Consider the following 22,797-nt stretch of genomic DNA (forward strand, 5'->3'; position numbering starts at 1 on the left):
TAAAGAAACAAAAGGAAAATTTACAAATAATAAACTCTCATTGCTATCTGCAGCAGGGAGACACTTTGGGAACTGCTCCAGGGTTTAGGAAAATTCTTCTCCTGTAAGTCTTTCAGAGAGTGCTACAGGAAGAAGGCTTTCCTGGGGTGCCCCCGTCACCAACAGCTCTGATTTTCTAGTATTTATTAGGAGACTACCTCAGATAAAACATGTTAGTCTTCATAATAGTTTTTAGGTTAAAAAACCCCGTTTAACCAGAGAACTCCCACAAGCACTTCTCAAGACCATGTCAGCCTGTACCGCGCTTCCTTGTTTGCTCCCGATGGCTGCCAAGGCACACGGGTATTTCTGCCTCATGGAAGCAGTTCTGACTGCTCTGGACACAGGCGCTGAGCAGCTGCTTTTCTCCTGGGGAGGGGGAGGCTCAGTGTGCCTTTGGTTGGGTGGTGCAGTCCAGGAAGGGATCAGGGCTGGGGGTGAGAGCTGCTGTTTGCTCACTGATTCCCTGGCGATCCACAACAATGAGAAAGCAAACACTGAAAATGTTTATGCCAGAGCAAGTTTTAGTGTTCGGTTTCTCACCCAAACTAAAGTCACCTACCAGCCTAGGCAGTGTTAATTTTTATAAACAGATTATTTTTTACCTATGAAACCTCATACCTTAAGAATACACCCCTCCTGCCTTTCTGAGATGACAGTGTATTGAACTGATGGAGATGATCACCTGTGATAGTTATTGGAATTTATTTTTAGTTTTAGTGGGATAAAAGCTGACACTGTCAAGTTAGTCACTCGGAGAGCTCCTTATCAGTGTCAAGGTTGGAGTATCTTTTCCTTGCTGATGATGTCAGGGAGGTTTCCTCACAAAATCCAGTTGTTCATAATTCCTTACCTGTTGTACAGTGGGTGTGGTGCCTAAAGCGAAATATGTGTTTGGAGAGATTCTTGGCAAATGTTGCCTCTTTCCAGATCCCACCATTCTTAGGCTTCAGATTGTTTCCTTCATTTGTGGTTTGGAGAAAGCACTACCCAGATATGGAGTCTCCAGGCACCTGGTGCAAAAGGTGATGTCAGTGGAACAGGCCACCAACAGCCTTTGTATTGCCCCTTAGTACTGAGGGTAACCTTCATGCTGGCAGCTCGTAACTGCTCAGCATTTGAACTTTGTGCCCTACAGATAGCTAAGGGAATTCTGTGGGTGTGCGTTGTTTCCTAGGTTTTAAAAAAATGTCAAACAAAAAAACCTCCAACCAACTTGGAAATAGCATTATACTTGGAAAAAATCACTGGCAGGTTGGAATTTTAATTCCACTTGAGTTTGACCTGAAGTGGGGACCTGTAGGAGAAGCAAATCATCATATCCTGTGCAACACCAGGATGCAACCGATACTGCTGTTGACAGCAGAGTAACCGGGAGACTCAGGAATTTGGTGTTCTCTCTTAGGCTTTGGAGGGAATTGCAGTGTGGAGTCACAGGCTCTGCTCTTCTCTTTAAATGTGATTTCTTACCCCATCCTTTCTGATCTATCCCTGCCTGGTCCTCTGTCTTCACTACATCTGCTTCCTTTTATTTTCACTCCTACTGAAGATCCATTCTGTAGGGTTGTTCTTTTAGCGTACAAGCACCTGCCCCAGACAGCCTGGACTTCTGTTGGTCTAGATCGGTAGGTTACCAAGATGTTTCTAGTAGAACTGCGAATTACCCTAAAGGGAGTTTAAGCCTACAAACAACATAAGGTTTCCTAGCTACACGTGATGGATCTGTCAAAGAAATATCGAACCTGGTAGGGTGTGTATACGTCTTGCGCAAACCACTTACTTCCCAGTAGGAAGAAAGCAGTAAATAATTTTCTTGCGAGTGAGTGAAGTGCTTGAAGACTCCATGTTTCTCAAAAAGTGCAAATAAAACTACCTTTGAATCCTCCCAAAGCAGACAAGATGGGAGAGCTCACTAGCTTCAGCTGCTGAAATACATCCCCCCACCCCAATTTTTTAAGGTAAGTAGCAAATGCCTGGCCCTACCTTGGAAGGACTGGAGCCAAGTGCCTAAAGAGGGGAACGTCTGCGTTGCACAGCTCTCAGCCATACCGGTCTCAAGGAGAATGGATACAAGCTGTAGCAGTGTCATTCTATCTTTTTGAAATAAACATTCTTCTGAGCTACTTAAATATCAGATTTTCTAGTGGTGTTTTTGTTTGTTTGTTTGGGTTTTTTTTTTTCATGTGCCATTTGTTTTATCGTTTCCTCCTGTTATCTCTATTCCCTGATTTCTTCAGTCATCTTCAGATGTTCAGCACTTTCTCTGAAATTAAAGGCTGAAGATTTAGCTGAAAGACAAGGTCAGGATACTTTGGCAAATGCTTCTAGAGGTGACTGGGTTTCGGTTTTTATTGTAATTACATCTGTTCCTGTTTGTCTGAGGCTTTAGGATTTAATGGTGAGAGAGCGGGCAGTACATCTAAGCCATTTTGGCTGGCAGAATTACTGTGATTTTATAGAGTTTTTGAATTGCATGTGTTCTAACAGCATTTGTTATTTATATATGTGTATTTATATATGCTTATATATATATATAACCTTAAATATTTATATTTACATATAGCTATGGATTATATGTATGTATGTTTTACAGTTTCTGAAGTCACAAGATAGTCTACATTCATCCTGGGCTAAAAAAGTAACGGATGAAAAAAAAGAAAAAGGTAAAAAGACTAACAACAGGATTTACTATGCCAGTATGACACATTTATTCATGGTGTTTTTTACTGCACATCCCTAACATAGATTTTGGAAAGCAGGACATGGAAACAGATGCTTTGAAGGAGGAAGATCATATGTCACAGCAGACTGCCAGTGGTTTGGCAAGCATGGTATCATCTTCCAATATAATAATTGAGAAGGTCATGCCTTCCTTATCCTCAGGTTGGGCTGAGAATATGAGTGAGTCCTCCAGCAAACAGTGCCCACTTTTATACAGTTCAGAAGGCAGTGGTATGATGGGCAACAGTAATGTAACAGACAGCTTGGGCCACAACCAAACTTTTCAGCAGGTAAGGCAATTACATTATTTGGCCAGCTCTGATTTTTTTCCTCCAAAGCTGGCTTCTAGTGTAGCCCAGGTTGGAATTCATGATGCAAGTGACACCTTGGAAATGTTCACTCCTTCTCTGTTCCCTGCCTCACAGCCTGGGATGAACCATTGTGCTCCCACCTACAAAAACATGGAAGAGGTCAGTTTGCTTTAAATAATCACTGAATTTATAACTGCATATTGTGTATTTATGATAGTTGTGCAGCCTCTTCAGGAAGAAGTGTATCATAACCCTGTGTCTGATGCTGCTGCCCTAATGCATCGATGCAATCAAGTCCTTTTTCCCAAGAGACAATTAATCAATTTTTCTCTTGTTTGATACTTACCGCTATCTCCCTCTGGCAAAAAGATTGCATGTTCTCATGTGTGTAATGGCTGTGGGACGTGTCCATGTTCTTATTTCCATATGTCTTTCTATTAGTCCTCTTCTCACGATCCACCTCATTTTTTATCTTTTTTTCCACTTCTGACTTCTTCCTCTTCTTCTCAGTTTTGACAAACTGATGGAGAGGTGTAACTCCACAGTATCTCTTCCACTGAGTGCTCTGTGTGCTTCTCCTAAGACAGTAAACAATGGAGTGCCTTAGTTGCATATTTTAAAGAAAGTCTTATGTTTCCAGCACTATATAATTTATTATTTAGGATGTGTCTGTGCTGGCAGTTCTCAGCATTTTCTCCACTGTAAGTCTATCATAATTTCAACATTTTTTGGTGATGTCAAAACCAGAAATACCTGTGCTTACAAGGCTGCATCGTCTGCTTCTTGCCCTGAGCCCACCTCAGGACTTCTTTTCTTGACACTGTTGGTACCACCTCTGCATAACAGACAAGAGCTGGGAAAACTGTTGTTCTTCAGTCAATATGTCAGGAGACCTGCAGCTGGACTGTGCCAGTGTAGTGGCTCCTTGACCATCTAAATGTCCTGTGGCTGAGGACTGCTGGCCTGGGTTTTGAGGTTGGCCTGGGATCCAATTCCGCACTGCCCTTCTCAAGGGGATACCTAAGAGTCAGTCAGGAGTCCTCACCACCTTCAGCTCTCAGTCTAATGAAGACTTTAGTACTTTACATACAGGGACAGGAAACCTGTTATTCCTTGGTTGTTGAGAAAGCATTAATGTAGTTAAGGCTGCAGTTGAAGATAACTTCTTGTGAGTCCCAGGAGTCTGCTACTTCTTTTCTTGGATGACATAAACCAGATCAGTAAGTTTAATGACCAGAATGTATCCCATGATATTCTAAACTGTCCACAGTTGGTTACAAAATCTGATACTGGGTCTCGGGCACTCTTTGTTCTTTGGTGGCTTCTGGCATTTGACTACATGAATTACTTGAAATCTTCTCAAAGAGTCTAGTAAAGAAAAATGGAACTTCCTATTTGCTTTGTTACATGGTGCTTCTTTAGTGATACTGGACAGAGGCAGTAGAGTGAAAATGAGCTGGTAAGCTCCATGCAAAGCAACAACATGAGGGTGTCTTTATGCTGTAAGTTTTAGTTCTGGAACAGGTCTGGTACTTCACAATTAATCAAAGAAAAAAAAAAAGAGAGAGAGAAAAAGACCTGCCTCTTGCACTACTGATCTCTGGTAGTTCTTCCCAGTGGACAGAACAGAAGACACAGATGAGCAGGAGCATGAGTCAAATAAAGTGGGAAACTCAGCAGGCCAAGGCTAGTTGGATAGGAGTGTACCTGCAGGGAGGCAAGGGGCAGTGCCTTGCCTGCAGAAGGACTGAGAAACTAGTGGCAGCAATTTAGTCAGAGTCAGTCCTTTCTCCCTGTTAGTGAAGATTTCTGTGGAGTCAAAGACTGGATTTATTCTTCTATCCTTTCATCCCTAATTTCAGACTATGCTCATCTTTCCTCCTAATTGCATACATGCTCTGTGGATATTGACTTTTGAAAGCTGCTTTTCATCGACAATACTGGTAATTTCCATTTATCAGATAGTTCAGTAAACAATGAAATGTTGGACACTGGCACATTTTGAATTTTTAGAGTGAAGCCTGTCCTGAGGGTGTCATCTGCTCTGATGCTGTTCTAACACCTTCTTGGTGCAAAACACGGGTGGACATTTCCCTCCCTTTTGTGCTTTAGCTTCTGTGGGAAGGAAACCCCAGCATATAGACCAGAAGAAAATGCTGGCTGATGTGAGGTTGAGTAGCCAATCATGGCAAGGCTCATACTGCCTGCACAGTGTCTGCAGTGTCAGTGTACACTTCTAAGTTGTACGTTGGCAACAGTTTTAAATACAAATGTCAACATTCTTTATTAAAAGTTAATGAAATACCTATCCCCGAAGTCCAGAAATGGTGATTCCTCCTGATTTAAAAACCATCCAGAAGTGTAATTTGATACTATATCTTCATTTTATTTTCAGACTCCAGGGCAGCAGGACCAGGTGATGAGGCAGCAGATGGAGCAGCTGCAAAGGCTGGTGGCTGAACAGCAGAAAATCATCGCACTTTACAACCCAGGTACTTGGAGAATCTCTCCTGATGCTTTGGCACCCTCACCTGCTGATGCTTGCACTCCAGCAGTGAAATGCATCAGTTCCTTAAAGAAAGTGAAGGTTGATAGCTGTTTTCAGTGGCTGGGCGCTCTTCCTCTGGCAGATATGCTACAACATTCGTTTACACACATTCACATTATACACAAACTGTAAGCCCCAGAAAACACGTCTTTCCACTTTTGTATATTAAAATTCCAGGACAACCATAAGGTGGAACCCTTTATGTTTAATAACACACCTCCTGTACAGACTTCTATTGAAGTATGGATTTGAGTGGTACTGCAGAAAATACTGGTATAGTCTTGAGCATTACAGAAAAGCCAAAATATTCTTTTTTTCCTGTACCTATCTATGAAACTTACAGTTTTTATGTGGAAAAAAGAAGAGGAAGAAAGTCAACAGGCCATGCTTCTGTTAATAGACTCTTACCTTTAATAGTACATCCTGTTCCTCACAGCATGGTACAACTCCCTGAACAGCTTCATTTTAGCAGTGGCATTGCCAGTAAACACAATACGCTCAACAAGCAGAAAAAGAGGAGTCCCCCACTTCCCACCCTGTCCAGAGTAGCAGCACACTCTCCTTGTCACATGACCGTATGGTGAAAGAAGAACTTAGGGAAATCATGTAGACCTGTGACAGCATTGGCCTGGCTTTAGCAGGGAGAATCTGAGGGGAATGAGACACCCGAGAAAGACGTCAGTGTCACATCTGTTTGAAGGTCACGTGTTCTGTTAGTTAGGTTGTACCACTTCAGGTTCTTGAGAAGGAAAGTGCCTTGGGTCCTGCTACACTGCATCATGCTAACCTCATCCCCCTGCCCCAGTGCTGTAAATCACTTGATGCATTTCTGAAGAAAGCAAGTACAGTTAGTATCATGAACTCAAGACCAAGCTCATACAGTAAGAAATAGATTGACAGGATGCTGATTGGGTATATTTACCAGGTACATCCAGGTAACGTATGAAGCCACAGACAAAATGATTACTTGAATGAAAAGCTGACCAAAACCTGCATTGAAATTTCTCATTTGTAAGTCGAGGCAGTGCAGGTTGAGGGTACCAAAAGACATTGCATAACCCAGTCCCATTAAGCTTTAAAGAGCTAAAAGATGAAGAACTACTAGGGCTATGATTTCTTATTATGATAAAGGTAGTTGCCTGAGTATTGCCATGCATATAATGAAATAATACAGTGACCAGCAGTAAAATCAAGACCTCACTGAAGTACAGGTTGTCATTTTAACGTCACATGGTGGCACAGACAGAAGTGGCTCTGCTCACCTGCTAGCTGCATGGGTAGAGCACCTGTCCAGAAGTAGTGAGCAGGATTTGCTTTGAGTCTGTGCCAAGCAGGATTTGAATCTACAGATCAGCCTTCTTCCAACAAATGCCCTATCTGGGAGCTGAGGCAATTCCAGTTGCAAGCACTCTCTGTTTTTTTTCTTGAGGTCAGGTCACAGGACAGAAAGGGATCAGTGTGGAAAGAGAAAATAAGAAGCGAGACCAATCTTGTAACCTTATGAAGGGGTTTCTTTCCTAGAAGTAGTGAGCCTGGCCTCTGGTCCCTGTGCAGAACTGCTTAAATCTTTTCCACTTGGAAGTGTTCTAATAAAATGTGTAACCAGCCATTTGGAGCTAAAAGGAAAGCCTTCCCTCTTTTGCACTGAGGAGTGCCTCAGAGACACTTTGCAATACTTAACTTTTACCTGCTAAGGGACTTACGGAGTCCTAGGGGAAATGTGTTTTACGTGCTGAGGAGTACTCTGTGAACTCTCTTTAATTCAACATCCCTGTAGCATACGATACTTTTGGTTATGACTGGTGGTTGCAGCGAGCACATTTTACAATTTAAATAAAATAACAAAACCAGAATTTGATTATTGCACTCTGAACACGCAAACCACCAGGGAAAAAGAAAGCAAAACTTTTTTGGTGTAATACCAGTTTAGCAAGAGTTTTCTAGTTTGGTGCAAAATATTTGTCTTAGGCTTCTCTATTTTTTCTTCTCTGGCAATTTTTTTTAGGCCTTTCTGTTTCTCCTGGGATACCTTCCCACCTAGTAGCCACAATGCCATCCCTTCCATGCTTCCCGGCTACCTTCATCCCTGTCCAGTTCCCACCAGATAATTCTTCCAAAGCTGAGAGCCCGGAGTGCTCACTGGCCTCTCCCTTTCCCATGCGCTCTGCTTGGCAAAGCAGATCCCCGCTGTTCATGCCAAATGAGAGCAGTTCAGAAATCTCAGGAGACCATGTGCAGCTTTCAGATTCAGGTGGGTAAAAAGTGCTGGAAATCTGGAGCTGAGACTATTGTGCAAATCCTGTGAATTTTTGGCCTTGCTAATGATTGTTACTGATTTTATTGAAGTCAGGGGAAGGTGCTTTGTTTATATGGTGGTTTGTTAAAAAAGCTTTTAAAGTGTTTTAAACGTGATTTTTTTTACTTTTTCAATCACAGTCATCCTGCCTTTCATAATGACAGAGAAACTGAGTCTTGTCGATGTACATGAAGCAGAAAGTCATTAAATTAGAAAAGCTAAGTTATATGAAGTAGGGAGTACGTTATATTTAGAGGGAAAGCATACATATAGGAAGTGGATATAGCTTCCAAAGGTGAGAGGACATGTTTCTTTAGCTAAGAAGGCCTGCTCTTTGTCAGCATTCTTGGTGTTTCTCACATTGATAGGGAGTTGCATCATTTGGAGGAAAAACAATGTAAGCTGCTACTTGGCATCTTCTCTTCGCTACCCTTTGCCAGCCTTACCTTCTGTGGGAAAATACCAAAGGGTGAGAAACAAAAAAAGAGTAATTTGCAAGACATCAAAAGTTGATTTCTTAATGGGGAGAAGAGGAACAAAAAGAAGTGGGAATGAAACCACATAAGGGGGAAGAGGATGCAAATCCTGCATCCTGGATTCCTTTGAACATTTATAGCAAGACTGGATTGGGATGCTGTGAGACAGTCCCATAGTACAACTGAAACTTTAATTCCATATTCTTCATGCTAGCTCAGGACCAGTACCCTCACTGAAAGGGTCTTGTCTCCATCTTCTGCCTGGCACTTTTACTTTCTTTCTGGGTGAACCTGGACCTGGGTCAGTTGCCCAGTAAAGTTTATCGGAGCACTTCAGAAATACTTCTGCCAGAACAAACGGTAGGGTGTGGATGAGGACAGCAGGAACCTAGGAGCAAGAACACACACAGGGAAGTATGACTGCTTTTTTACAGTTGGGCTGACTTAGGCATGCTTCGTGGGTATAAAACTAAGGCTTGAAGGTGCAGAGGCCTTAGTACATCGGGTTAACTCCTGACTGGAAGCTGGTCAGTGCAGTTGCCTTTGAAATATGCTTCAGCTGAAGGTGTGCTTGAGGACTGGGCTGAACGGAGACCTCCCTGACTGTTGTGACAAGTGTGGGTTTTTACTGCTGGAAACATAAACATGAGTGTACCAACAGCTTGTATAACACTTCCCATTCTTACTTAAAGGGATAAGCACTGAGCCATTGCTTCAGTGTACTGAGAGCCCCACAAAAAAACTTTCCAGACAAGATGCTCAAGAAGAGAACAGAAAAGAAAGCAAAGGTGAGTTGCACAGCTACTTGGACACATTGTTCTTGCCTTGCACTGGGAAGAACTAGTTGAAAATTACAGTGGCGAGGCACCTCTCCTATTAGAATATTCTGGAGACAGCATAGCCACTCACATTTTACTGTGCGGAAGGACACATGGGTTCTGTGTCCCTTGTTGCCGTCACCCTGCTGTGTCACCTCTGCCTCCTCCACTGTATTCTGGTGCAAGGCAGGTGAGAAGGTTGAAGAAATAGCACTGCTTGTCTCTTGTCAGACTGAAGATTTTTGATGTGTAGCTGGAAGAAGGTGAGGGAAGGTGAGGTGTATTCCTGTTGTTGGACCAGAAAGTCCTTTCAGTATGTTGTAAAGGACGTCAGTCACACTGGGTGCATTAATGTGATGAAGTGAGCTATTATAGTTCCTGGCTACAGAAACAGTATGTAGTATGAATGAGCCAATAAAGGCTTTTTGCTCCAGCTGACAGGCCTAACTTGAACTAAACAGGCAAATCTCCATTAGCTGACACTTAGAAAAAAGGTTTAATTTAAGTGGAAGCCTTCTTGTCATAGCAAATGTAGGCAGTGAGCTTCCATAGGAGGATGTACAAATTTGCACTTTTGTGAAACAGAATAGAAAACACACAGTTAGAAAGTCTCCTGTGTACAAATACTGGTTGTTAAACTGTTTAATGAACTGGCTTGCAGGTCACATAATTACAGACACATGAGTAGTTCAGTACTGTCTAACAAAGTGTCTCCACTGCTATGTTCTGCAGTAAGCACATTACCCAAGCACCACAGATCTCTAGTTCAAAGGAGTAAAAATCATATCATTTGACTTTTTCTTATTTCCAGCAACTAGACTTCAGGATCAGGGTCCCCTTTTTATTTTTTCATGGATTGCATCCTTCCACCTACTTTATTCAATTGTATTTTATGAAGTGTTTTCAAAAATATGAATCTTGCATATGTTGTTGAAAATAAAAACATTTCCAATTTATTTTATTATGTTTATTTTTCATTTATTCATTTCATAAGGGCTTTGTTTTCATTGCCCCTTTTCCTGCTGCTTAGATAACCATCAATTAAAAGAAAGAATTTCCCCTGAAACTTTTTCTGCTGTCAAAGAACAACAAAGAGAACAAGTAAAGGAGGAAATTTCTTCATCTCCCTTTGGCATAGAGGTTAAGATAAAGACTGGAAACATAGAAGACAGGTGAGAAATGATCTTAATCAGTCAGTCAAGCGACAAGAGCATGTTTTCCTTGATTGTACACATACTGCATATGTTATATTTGCAAGGCAGAAGCTCTTTCCTTTGCTTGAAAGCGGTAGGTATGCATGGGCAGAGATTGGAGAGGTCTAGGGCCTGGCAGTTGATCTATATAATAAGATGCTGATTTACCAATTTAAGTGAACTGGGTTTGTAACTATGGTCTTCAAAAGATAGAAGTAAGGCCAAATATGACAGGGAGAGAACATCTTGTGTTATGCCATCATTTCTTCTGCAGTGGCCAACATTTTGTGATGGCAGCATCTGCCTGAGTAGCTCACTTATTCTCATCCTTGTTGTACCTCTTCAGCTGTACCAGGATCAATTTTTAATGTGCCTGTATAGTCAACAGGTCAGAGAAGTAATCCCTGTTAAAATCATCTGGAGAGAGGAGAAATGTATCTTTTAACACGGATCAGTTCTCTGATCTGGTTAGTCACTACATTGCAAAAGGAGTTGTACCAGCACAGTTGTACCAAGGGAGTTCTGAAATCTGTCTCCCACTTACCCCCACTTGTGCCTTGGATCACATTGTGGTCTTAACAAGAACTGGATGAAACTAAAGCATGGAATGTACTCCAGCTCTTCGTGACATTTTCACTGTAGGACCAGCTATCGTTGGCTTGAAGTAAACTTCTCTGAAATGCTTATTGTCTAATGCCGAGTCGTCAGCAACAAGAGTTTTGCTCTATAAATCTAATCCTATTAGGCCATGCTGCATGCTAACAGACAGAGCCAGATGAAAGATTATCCATGGCACAGTGGTGTTATGTGGAGGTGGGGTATAGAAAGAACAGTCAAGTGCTGCATAACCAGTACCTCCGTTAAACTCAGGATTTTTTATTATTCAGTAGAAATTATTACTGACTAAATTAAGGCTCTAAGTGCATTTCCAATGAAATAAGATATGTTCATGTATGCTGTATTATGCCTCATTTTGAGCCAGTGTTCAGTTTGTCCCTCTGCAACATTATAGACGTTATTGTTCTCCTCTATCACTCTTCACCAGCTAATCCAAACCACTCTGTCAGAGAGTTAGTGAGTTTTTTGTGACTGTAACCAGCTCCAGTCTGGAAAAGATCCCTGAAATAATTTTCCTTTTGACTATTTTCTATTTTTAAAGAGTCATTGATACTAGCCAAAAAATTTTACCTGCTAAAAGCATAATTAATGTTTAGTCTAGACGAGGATGAGTTAAAGTGAGACTTAGATGTTACATAATAGTGGGCCCTTTGCTAACATGCTTCACATTTAAAAAAAAATTGCAGTGAACATTTCAGTTCTAAACTCAACATCAGCTCTGTGATAATTATCAAAAGAAAGCTAATTGGAGAACCTTACAAATAAGTACCTTCTTGTTCCTTGCCTAGGCCAATCACACCAGCAATTGGTATTAGAGAGAAGACTTCTCAAGAATTTGTTGAAGGACAGCTTAAAGTAGGCAATCATCATCTCATAGAAAAACAGCAGAAGGAGCAGCAGGTACTATGCCATCGGTGCATTCACTTTGGTTTTGACAAGTTCTCATGGGCTTGGCTATTGTGTGGGCTCTGTTTGGGCTTACTGCATCACAGCACATTTTCACACTGTCCTTTCATGTGATACTGAAAAATTTTTCCCAAAAGTAAAAAAAAAAACCTTGTTACTCAGTCACAGTCATATTCCCCACTGTTTCCAACTGGATTCTTCTCTTTCCACACAATTTCTGTGTCATAGTTTGTGCCTGAGTCTCAACATACTTAGCTAAGTTAGACCTCAAGGTTGATTCCGATAGTTCATTTCATAATAAGTGGTCCTTGCAGTCCCTCATGTGTCACTTATACAAAAATGGGGGCATTTCCAAATACAGTTTGTTTACAAGGGCCAAGTACAGTAATACTGTTCTGGTTTTTGCCTTATGTATAGTTAGAGATGAGTTTATGTCTGACACCTCTAGGTGTCAGACTCGGCACATTGTTAGGCTTGTTGACTTGGAAGATGCACATTTCATCACCCAGGAATTTTCTTTAAATCTCCCTGGCAAAATAACATCTTAAACTGATGCATGTATATAATTCTGTGTCACATTGTGAAAAACACTCAAGCTTCCTCTAAAATCAAAGACAGACAGCTTTTCTCATCTTCTACCATATAAACACTTAGCACCATCTTAACCATCTGACTTTACTAACCTACTGCTTCAAAAAGTTCTCGTACCTTCCCTGCAGTCTCGGGACTGTTACTTACATACTCAGTCATCCATAGCCAGTGTCTTTAAGACTTCCAGTGTCTCAGCTTTTTCAGTTATCATCAATATCTTCTTTTCTGGAGGCTGATTCTCAGACTGTGATTGTCAGGATTTTTGGTGTTTTTTTCAGAGCAAGGCAAAAGTAACACCTCGGAAGGCTTTTCTGAAACGAAAAGAAGGTATGGCAAGACTCAAAAAAAGTAAACAGAAGCCTTTTAAAGAAGACAGCAAGCATCCCAGAAGAGCTGGTTTGAACTATTTGGGTCATTTTTCCCAGCCTAGCCAAATGGATGCAGACGTACTGCAGCCGGGGGACTGTTCTCAGTTAAATCTGCAGGTCAGTAGCTCCATGCAGGTGGGTACACATGGAAAAAAAGCAGACTGTGCCTTAGCTGAGTGGGAGATAAAGGCTCAGACTGACTCTGAAGCAAAAGTAGTTGAGGAAAGTGCAAAAGAAAAAGAAGTGATTGGGAGAAAGGAAGATGCAAAGGAAAATCCTGTTGACTTACCACAGAGAAGGTGGCCTGAAATGCTGCAACCATGTCCTCAAACAGTAGCAGAAATGAACCTACAGGAAGGTGAGAAAAGGGAAACTCATCATATGGATTCTCTAGGGCAAGCAGGCAAAACTGATGCAAGACCTGTGGAGGGTAGTCTGCAAAAGGACCTAGGTAGGGTGGATCAGCTTCTCAAGGGTCATCTCACAGGGGGAGCAAACGCCCCCTTGGAAGTCTTGAAAACACATTCTTTACCTGAGGATTTAGAAACAGATCACATCAAGGAAGCAGAGTGGAGTGCAGGCCCTGCATTCACACAGACTCAGAAGTGGGTTCCAATGTGCCCACAGGAACTTGTTTTGGGGAGCCAGAGCTCAGAAAGCAAGAGTCAAATCCATACTGGGTTTAAGATGGTCAATGACAAGATAGTAAAAATTACACCTAGCTCACCTGAGGCTGTGGAGAACTTGCGGCAGGAGTGGCAAAGGAAAGGGCATGTTGCATCTTTGTCCTGTGAGTCAAGCTGCTTATCCTCCAGCAGTGATGATGACCCCAAATCTCACCATGCCCAGTATCCCCCCCAGCATCATCCTCAGGGAGTAGATTGTACTGACGGGCATTTGGATCTCTCTGATGGTGATTACGCTAGCGATGAGCCCAGTGGAACTGAAAAAATGTCTGCTAAAATGTTCAGCAGCTCACACCCAAGGAAACAAGATATTCAAGCGATCTCAAGACAACAAGGTCTCTCCTGCAACACAAGCAGCTGCTATTCCAGTACCGGGGACTTCAGGCTGAAAGGGAGCAAGACTCACACTTCTCTTCAGCAGTCCCTACTTCATCTCACAAGATCAAAAAGGAGAGAGCATAAGCCTGGATCAAAGAATGAGAATAGGGCCAAGGACGTTAAAAAACAGTATCTGGCATCCCCAACAGTGGCTGGTGAGATTCCTGCTTTCAAGATTAAAGAAACCCCTGCAGTGGAAGAACCACAGAAAAATCTGTTTACAGACAAATTAGGTAAGAGCTACCTGAGTTTTGATTTACATTTACTTTCCATAGAGGAAAAAAATCCTCTTGGATTTATGACTCATTCTGCCTGTGCTCTCTAGGTGTTTGCCCAGTTCTGTCAGTATTTCTTAGTCCTAAAACAGAAAAAAATGATAAGAGGGGAGAGATATATCTGCAACCCCCTTGTTATGTTTGGCTCTTCATCATCACTCTCTATTTTTCCTAAGTCTATTGCTGGAGTCGCACTTTCAGATGCAGACTTTTGACCCCACGAGACAGGTGAGAGGTTCAGTGAGCCTCTGGAGTCAGTGCTACATTTTCCTGTAACTTAGGAATGTTCCTCCCACTGACCCCTTGACAGTGAGATGTTTACATTTTCTATTTACCCTTCTCAGAGATAATGTGATTTTAAAAAATGTGGGCAAAATAATTTCTCACACTTGCATGCTTCATTCCCAAGAAAAAAGAGCCTCGCATCAGTGGAAAATGATGATTTCCTAAGAACATATTCACTCAGCTTGTCCTGAATGTGGTCCCAGCTCTTTGGTCAACCAATCTTTCCAGCCTTCTGGCCCAGTGATCTTACTTGTGGCAATGAAATGTTATCCTGCTTGAGCAGGGTCTAGTCCTTTTTGTTAAACTGGTTCTTGACTTTTCTTCTCTCTTAGTTTCCACTGAAGGACTTCCCTAACACTGACTCCTCATCCCAAACCCATTGGCTGTCTCTTCATGTAGGATCAGTCAAAATCAGTTGTGCTGCCTGCAGTAATCGCTGGGGCAGAAATACTCACTTCTGATGGCTCTCAATTGCTCTGTCACAACCTGCTAAGCGCACTCTACGTCAGCCTGCTGTTTAAAAAAGGGTTCCTCAGGCCTCTCTGAAAGTTACACTCCAAATAAGGTTGAACTATCACGTGGCAGTCACATTCCTGAAAAGGAATTCAGCTACTGACACCAGTATATCCCCAAATCAGTCTCACCTATAATGATCTGTAGGGCTTGGATTACACTACTTGTAATATATAATATATTATATAGTACATCATATAACATACTGCATTACTGTATTATGTAATATAAACACTTGCATAATTGGGCAAAGACACATTAATTTTTTTTGATAGATTAAGCAATAAAGCTTACTGCACTTTTGCAGCCTGTGGTTTTAAACACATAGAGAAGGTTCACAAATATTCACAAAGTTCTGTGTACTAACGTAGATGTCTTTATAGAAGAAACCCAGAACATACTTCCCAGAGGATTAGAGACTGGTGTATACCCCAGAGGAACCCCTTCACTGACTCAGGTGAAAGAAGAACAAGAGAAAGCAACACACTTTCGCAGGTAAATCTGCATACACCAGTAATTTATTCATGTGTGCAGTAAGCTAAATATTTCCTTCAGGATCCTTAAAATCAGGCTGTTAAATTCTGACTTATTAGCTAGCTTCTGTTCGAGGGCATCTGTGTTGTCTCTGAACTGAAACACTTACTCAGCTGTCCAGATTAAAAGCAAAGCACCTAACTGGAGGAGGCCAACTCTGAAACCACAGGTGCAGTTTGGGTCTCAAAGCTGAGTAATGCCAAATGCTTTTTATGAGGTGCTTAAAATCTTCAGTTTACACTGAAATCAGTAAGAACTCAGGATAATTTGTTTTATGGGATCAGGCCTCTGATGAAGTCAAGGATAAAATTCTCATACCACATTCACATCAGGGTAGCCCATATTTGCGAAGTTCACCAGAACTGTATAGCATACGTCAGTGCCAACAGCATTGTTATTTCAGGAATACCTATCTTCAGACTAGGCTGAGGAGGCATTTGGTACCATATAAATGAAAAACTTGAAAATTCAATAGTTGCTTTTTTAAATTTGTAATTATTAAATGTTGTCAACTGTTCAGGTTTGGTTTACATCTTAATAGAAGGAAAATATTTTTTTACTGCAAAATTCCTGCAAGAAATAAGTTTGGAAACGATGGGGTTTGGAAAGGAAACACCTTCACAACTGTAATTACAGGTTATGCAAATGCCTCTAATATAAATTGAGCATTCTTACAATCACATCAAATCAAATATGTATTTTTAAGGTGATGAAATCTGTTAAAAATCATTCAGTACCATCTACTGTAAACATAGGAGATATTCTTTCCCTTTTTGTCTTTGCTAGTACCAAATTAGCATAATTTGTTGATTTGGATTTTAATTTTAATATATAATGAAAAGTAAGAAATTATTTTTCACACTTGCTTTTTCATTCAGTTTGATTTCAAAGACCATGGGATTAGTGCCGAAGGATATTTCTGAATGATCAGTTTGTATCATTACCTCCTATAGCTGTATTTCAGCAAAATACTTTCAGTGTATTAAATGGTTTCATTAAAGATCCTTCTTGTTTGTGATCTTGTGGATGTGTTGGAAGATGATCTCTGGCTGACACTTGTAGGTGTTCCAGATGTGAATATCTGTGGGATTTGGCAGTTCATAACATGAACTTAGCTGCTGCTTTTACTTTTACTGGTGTAAGTGTTGGCTGTGGAGTGATGTACTAGTGCAGAATTGCTGCAGTGCTGTACTCTGCCAGAACTGCATTCTCTGCCTGCTGACAGTGCTGCCTCAGAGATGACAGGGCTTTGATTTTTTCACAATAGAGCAGGTTTTTAAAAGACTCTTCCATGGAAGAGTTATTCATGTCATTATCCATAGTACCTCCTAGCATTTACACACATATTTTTGCCTAAAAATGCCTGCCTAGTATAGCACGTACATCTTTTCACTCACTTTTTCTGATTTATGAGCTAAAACTAATTGCAAAAGGCAACTTACCCTTCTTGACTGGGTTGGCCCTGTGCTAATTTATGCAATCCGAGAATCTGCTTTGTATTTTTAAACCAGTAACCCTGTTAGGAACACAAGATGGTCACCATACCGACAGCACTTCACTTGTGCCATGTTGAGAAGTTGTGCTCACTGAAAGCAATGAAAATCCTTTTGAGAGCAGCACCACATGCCTGGACCTGCCCAGTCTGTTATTTCGTTTCCAAGCACTTTGTCTGCAGACCTTTGCAGGCTCAAATAATGTAGGCAAGAGGGTGAAAACAGCCAAGATGTAGCGTGTTGTGTGTATCTGGTGCGTAACGGAGCCTGGACAGTGCTCACAGCAGCAGCCTGTGGCTCTACTCCTACAGCACTGAGGTAGCTGCTGCTGGCTCTTGGCGTCAGTCAGAGGATACAGTGATGGTTATTTCCTTGTTCCTTCAACAGGGACAGCTTGTTTGTCATATTTTTATACATACTTTCCTTGTAGTACTGAATGCAATTTATAGCTGGGGTATGAACTGATTATCAGAGGCTCCAAAGATGAATTGTGTGTGCTCCTGTTGTCCTTGGTTACTACATTTCCTCAGGCCAGGGTCTGTTTCCTAGCCTTGAGATGAAGAGGCACAGAAGAACACTTCCATGCGACTAACCTGTCTTATGCTGCAGACCTGAGTGGCTGCATCCGAGCTGCCTCCTGGACCTGATCCCTGGCCTGCACTAACCTCCAAACCTTGCTTGGCATGGCCTAGTGCAGTGCTGGATGGCTGATGACAAGACCAACAGCCATGCTAGCAGTATGGCGCTCTGGACAACTGCACACTTGGGTTCATGCTCCAGCTCTGAGTGGTTAATTTGTACAGATGTAACTCTGGTGCAGGTATGAAAAGGTTGATATCAGCTGAGATGCAGGAAGAAATAGCCACCTGGATTTTTTTTGACAGGTTGCAAGAAACCTAAGACAGCACTGTTCAGTCTTCAGTGGAAGATGTCATATATAGATCTTGTCTTGCTTTCGTTCTGGTATGTTGTATTTCACAGGGCAACTGGTCTGGATATGGAGCAGTGGTAGGCTGGCCATAATCACAGATGGGCTATATTTTCTAATTTAATTGCACTAACATGAGGAGAATTATTACTTCTATTGACTATTGCTGAGATTTTTTTTGTTTTTTAAGCATGCCTTTAACCAGCATAGTAGACAGGCTTATTTAGGATAGAAAACAAAAACAAAAACAAACAAAAAAAAAAAAATTAGGTAATGAACTGTAAAGAACAGCAGGATATGTGGTGTTCATTTATCGCTTATATCTTTGAGAACTTTCATGTTTTTCTGTTGAAGTGCTACAGTCCATTACTGAGAGGAAAACGTGAGGTCATGACTCCCTCCCGTAGCTCGTGTTGCTTTTCGCATAATAGTGGTGGCCAGATGGTGGCTGTATGTCATGAAGTGAGCTGAAGCAGGAAGCTAACAAATAATTGAATATCATATTAAAAATGAACTAAGCAGCTGGATCACAGTCATACAAATATGCTCTGTTTGAGGATATGTAAAGATTTATACTCTTCCCCTCTTTGAGTTTTAAGTTCACTTTCAGACCACTCCAGACTTAAGACATTGAGTTCAAAGGCAAAACCTTTTCTGAGCTCCCACACTGAACTCTTGGAATATATTTAACTATGGAAAGTCAAGTACTTTATTCCCTTCCATTCAGGTCCATAGCTGTTCTGATCTGTAGTAATGACTTGGCTGCTGGAAATACAGCTCAGTCCCCAGCCTTGCATGATGAAGTGCCTCATAGGTGCAATACCAGGGAACAAGCTGTTCCTTCTGCAGGTCTGCCCTAATTTAGCTATCTCTCTGAACAGAAAACGTATTTAAAAGCCTCAAAGTTCATGGTCATTACGTTGTCAGAAAATTTCAATGAGAATTGTTTCCATATGCTCAATAGAACAAATTCTGCAGCTGAACACATGCTTGAGTGTTCCCAGTGCTGAAGGACCTCAATTTTGACGGGTGCTGGTTACTTGCTGCCACTCCCAGCAGTATCAGCATATATGGGACATGCCCAAGCCCTACAAAAAACATGCCTAAAGAAGATGCACCTGAAGACAGTCCTTCATTATAGTACTTATGTCAACTTCATACCTTTTGTTTACCTTCTGAACAGAACACCAGTGGACCAGCTCAAGACTTTCAGGAGCCAGGAGCTGACTCACCCTTTGGAATACAATAGATACCAAATTCACCGACTGCAGAAAGAAAAAAATGCCCATAGAAAGTTCAAAGGAACAGCTAGTGTCACCCGAGAAAATGGGAAATCAGAAGAAATACAAGTAAGCTGTCTTCTGTAGAATAAATATGCAGTTCTTATCAACTAATATCCTTCCATGCAGGCATCGTATGGTAGTACCTGCATCCTTCCATTTGTCACAGATGGCCAATTATTCATGCTACTTCTTGAGGACAGTTCTGTGTACAGTAAAAATATTTTTATTTTAATAAGATATTGCTTTGCTTTGTGTTTTAAATGTACAACCCACTTTTTTTTTTATTAATAAGAAAAAAATCAGGTTGTTCCTTCTATTTCTTAAGGAAGGTTGGGAGGTTCACACATTCCTTATAATTCCTTGTACTGATTTGCCCAGCTCTCAGCTGGCTCTTCAAAAATTTCCAACTCCTGCCATAGTGGGTTTCACGTCTTTTGTGAAGATCCACTGTGCCAGTGGTACAGTTATTTGCCATCATTCTCTGTTCTCATCCATGAGCTGGGAGTTCGTTATTTTTTTACTTTAAACTATCCTGACCTTTGGCTTTGAGCTATTTTGATGATATCTAGCTGTTTATCTAACAACCTAACCTGCCTAATAACATCCCTGGGTCATTTATTATGGTTTCTTCTAGTTTCTTTAGGGGATTCAATCTGAATCTTCTATCTCTGTCTCCTTAGTGAGAAAGGAATATCTGAATATCTGGGGGTATTATCCCTATTAAAAACAGCTAGACATAATGTGACTTTAAGTAATCTTCTAGAAGAATTGATGATAAAGAAAAGAAAGAAACAGAGACGGGGGCAGCTGAAAGCTATATTTTGATAGGATAAAAGAGTAGGCTATGGTAATGCTCAGCAATGTCTGGAACAATGTTCTGCTGCAAAATGATATCTAAACCAAACTGATATATTTGACAGCAAACTGACAATTTCAATTATTTTCTTGAACAGAAAAGTTTCAGAGCAAATAAAACTGAGAAGCTAGTACTTTTTTCAAACTTTCTATACTTACTTTTTCATTTGTATATATTTGAAATACATATTTTTCTACCATACACATAGTGAGTGTTTCCTCTGCTGTTGTTCCATATTCCTGTAGAGGCAATATTTACAACAGGAAATTATAAATTACTTGTTTCAGTAAAGTTATTTTAGTATTTTGAATTAAAAATAATTTGAATGTCCTCTCAGCACATTATTTTGAAACATCAGCTTTCTTTCCATTCAGGATTTAAAAAAAATTGTTAGAATTTCTGCCAGGGAATAACTGTGTTTCCTGACTAGGTCTAGCCTTAGAGATGAAGTTTGATAGAATTGTTTTAATCTCTTGTTCCCATCTGGTAACATGAGTACAGGTTCAAAGCTCTGATTTTCCACAAAACAATTACAGAACACTTTGAGTCACTTATCTGAGTGATTCCCAAGTTCAGAAGTCTGCTTCTTCTTGAAAATGGCCACTGAATGTGCCAAATTCTGACCAGGCAGCTCACAGCAAAGAAATGATTGTGATGAGGACAAAAGTAGGCAGATATAAAAGTGAAGGGGAAGTAGGAAAGGGTTGCATGTGACAATTGGCTGACTATGGAGCAAACTGCACATTTCTAGCTGAACTCCACCAATATTCCATTTATGGTATCCAGAATGAGTGCTCTGAAGGAAAAAGACTCAGTATTGGCCTCCACACGAGAGAGGAAAGGAGAAGGGAGTAGGGAAAAATAATGGAGATGTATGTATACAGAAACGTCCTCTCCAAAATGCACCGAATTTCATCAATTTCATTTTCCTGAAAGCAGCTGAAGATTACACCTTTGTAATCCCCTGCTGTTTGTAAGGACCATGTCATTATTCATGTGACCTGATCACTATATGAAGATCTGACGAACTGACATTTTTGTCATTAAAATATACCTTGTATTTTTGCATTTAAAAAAAACCCAAAACATTCACATTTAATGGTGTTTGTTTGCATGATTATTTTGCATTTCCTGATTTCCCTTCACTCATCGAGTGACACTTTGTCACTTTGTAACAATGGTTTTGTTTTTAATATAGGAGTTTGAGGGGTAGTGGTTTTATGTTGGTTTGGGTGGGCTTTTTTTTGGTGTTTTTTTTTTTTTTTAAGAAATCATTTGAAACATGTTCTTTTTATATTGAAGACCTTTATACTGTAGACCTTTACGCAGAGCAAAAGACTCCATGCTTCCTTTGGGCTGTATAAGGTGGGCATGCCTAGTCCAGAGCGGGCAATGACATGGCACGCTTTTTTTCTGCTGGTAGATGTTAAAACAGGAGATTGCTGGACTGCAGGAGGAGTTCAAGAGAAATGAGTCCTCCTGGCATGCTGCCTACAGCAATCTGAGAGACCAGGTTGAGATGCTGACCAGGCAGAACATGGAGCTTCGAGATGAGCTCAGAGCTTCAGAACATCAGAGATGGAAAGCAGAAAAAAACCCAGAAGCTGTGAATTTCATGGACAGAAAAGCAGAGACTCCGGTACTGGAAGATATTATCTGTTTAATACTGTCTGAAAAAATCAGGAGTAGTATTTCTTTGGAGTTGTTATGTGTGAATACTGTTCCTCCATTCCTGCCACGCTTAACCTGAAGGGGGGAAATCAGGTCTGTAGAAAGCTATGTTAAAACATCCTCCTTGTGTAGTCTTCTTCCATTCAGCCTTACATATCCATGAGGTGATGATTCTGCCAAACTCTCTTAGACACTTATATCAGGGCAGATATCTAGATAACTAATGTACATTCCATGCCTAAGTTAGACAATTGAAGTCTCCTGAAATGCACTCTACTCTTTATGTATGCAACACCGTTCACCTTTTTAATACAACAGCTCTTCAGCCAGGTGCAGGCTGGTTTCTGGCAATAGGTATAATGAGACCTTTTTTTAAATCTCATTTCAGTTCTTGTTTTGTGACGTAAATTTTCTGGGAAGAAAACACTATCAGTCGCCTGCCTTATAAAGGGACAGATTGTACTTCCGAATAGGAGTTATACTGGGGTGGAGCAGGAAGGACAATCAGGGTGGAAAATATAGATGGTTAGTGTAAATGTCTCTGGTGATCTTCTGAAAGTGAAATTATTTAATCATAGACGTAAAGATTCTCTTGTCATTTCTCATTCAGTATCCCATGTGTTTAATATACTTGTTGGGTTACTTGTCACCTTATTATGTAACTGAGTAACTTTACTTAAGGGAGTTAAAGGAAGGGACATGAATGCTGTTACCTACTTCTTACACAGGAGACAGGAAATCTGTCTCCTGTGTAAGATGGTGAGATTAAATGGTTCAGTCTAGAATTCAAAAGACATAAGTCTGGTTTGAGTGGATCATTTCATCTCCCTGTGTATTCAAGGGAGAAAAATATGTGTCTTTAAAGAGGGATCAGTTTCATCCTATGTGCAGTCAAGGTGACTGGAACAAACAATGATCTTCTACATGGTGCAGTCTGGTGAGATGAATCCTACTCTTCCGCAGAGTAGCTGAACCTAGGGGAAAATAAAATCGAGCCATTTACTCCTAGG

At 40.8% G+C, this 22,797-nt stretch overlaps 1 protein-coding gene across 1 annotated transcript in view; it reads left to right on the forward strand.

Moving 5' to 3' along the window:
* The first annotated feature begins 2,996 nt into the window (after positions 1 to 2,996).
* Positions 2,997 to 22,797, forward strand: part of LOC104511634 (centromere protein J-like) — a 35,698-nt gene continuing 15,897 nt past the window's right edge. The window contains exons 1-8 of the mRNA XM_010154329.1: positions 2,997 to 3,050; positions 5,467 to 5,563; positions 10,240 to 10,381; positions 11,809 to 11,920; positions 12,796 to 14,182; positions 15,394 to 15,517; positions 19,161 to 19,326; positions 21,540 to 21,755. Coding sequence (XP_010152631.1) covers positions 2,997 to 3,050; positions 5,467 to 5,563; positions 10,240 to 10,381; positions 11,809 to 11,920; positions 12,796 to 14,182; positions 15,394 to 15,517; positions 19,161 to 19,326; positions 21,540 to 21,755 — 2,298 coding nt within the window. The remainder of the gene's footprint in view (positions 3,051 to 5,466; positions 5,564 to 10,239; positions 10,382 to 11,808; positions 11,921 to 12,795; positions 14,183 to 15,393; positions 15,518 to 19,160; positions 19,327 to 21,539; positions 21,756 to 22,797) is intronic.

Source organism: Eurypyga helias, unplaced genomic scaffold, assembly GCF_000690775.1.
Source record: "Eurypyga helias isolate BGI_N326 unplaced genomic scaffold, ASM69077v1 scaffold6456, whole genome shotgun sequence".
In the NCBI taxonomy this organism is placed as follows: Eukaryota; Metazoa; Chordata; class Aves; order Eurypygiformes; family Eurypygidae; genus Eurypyga; species Eurypyga helias.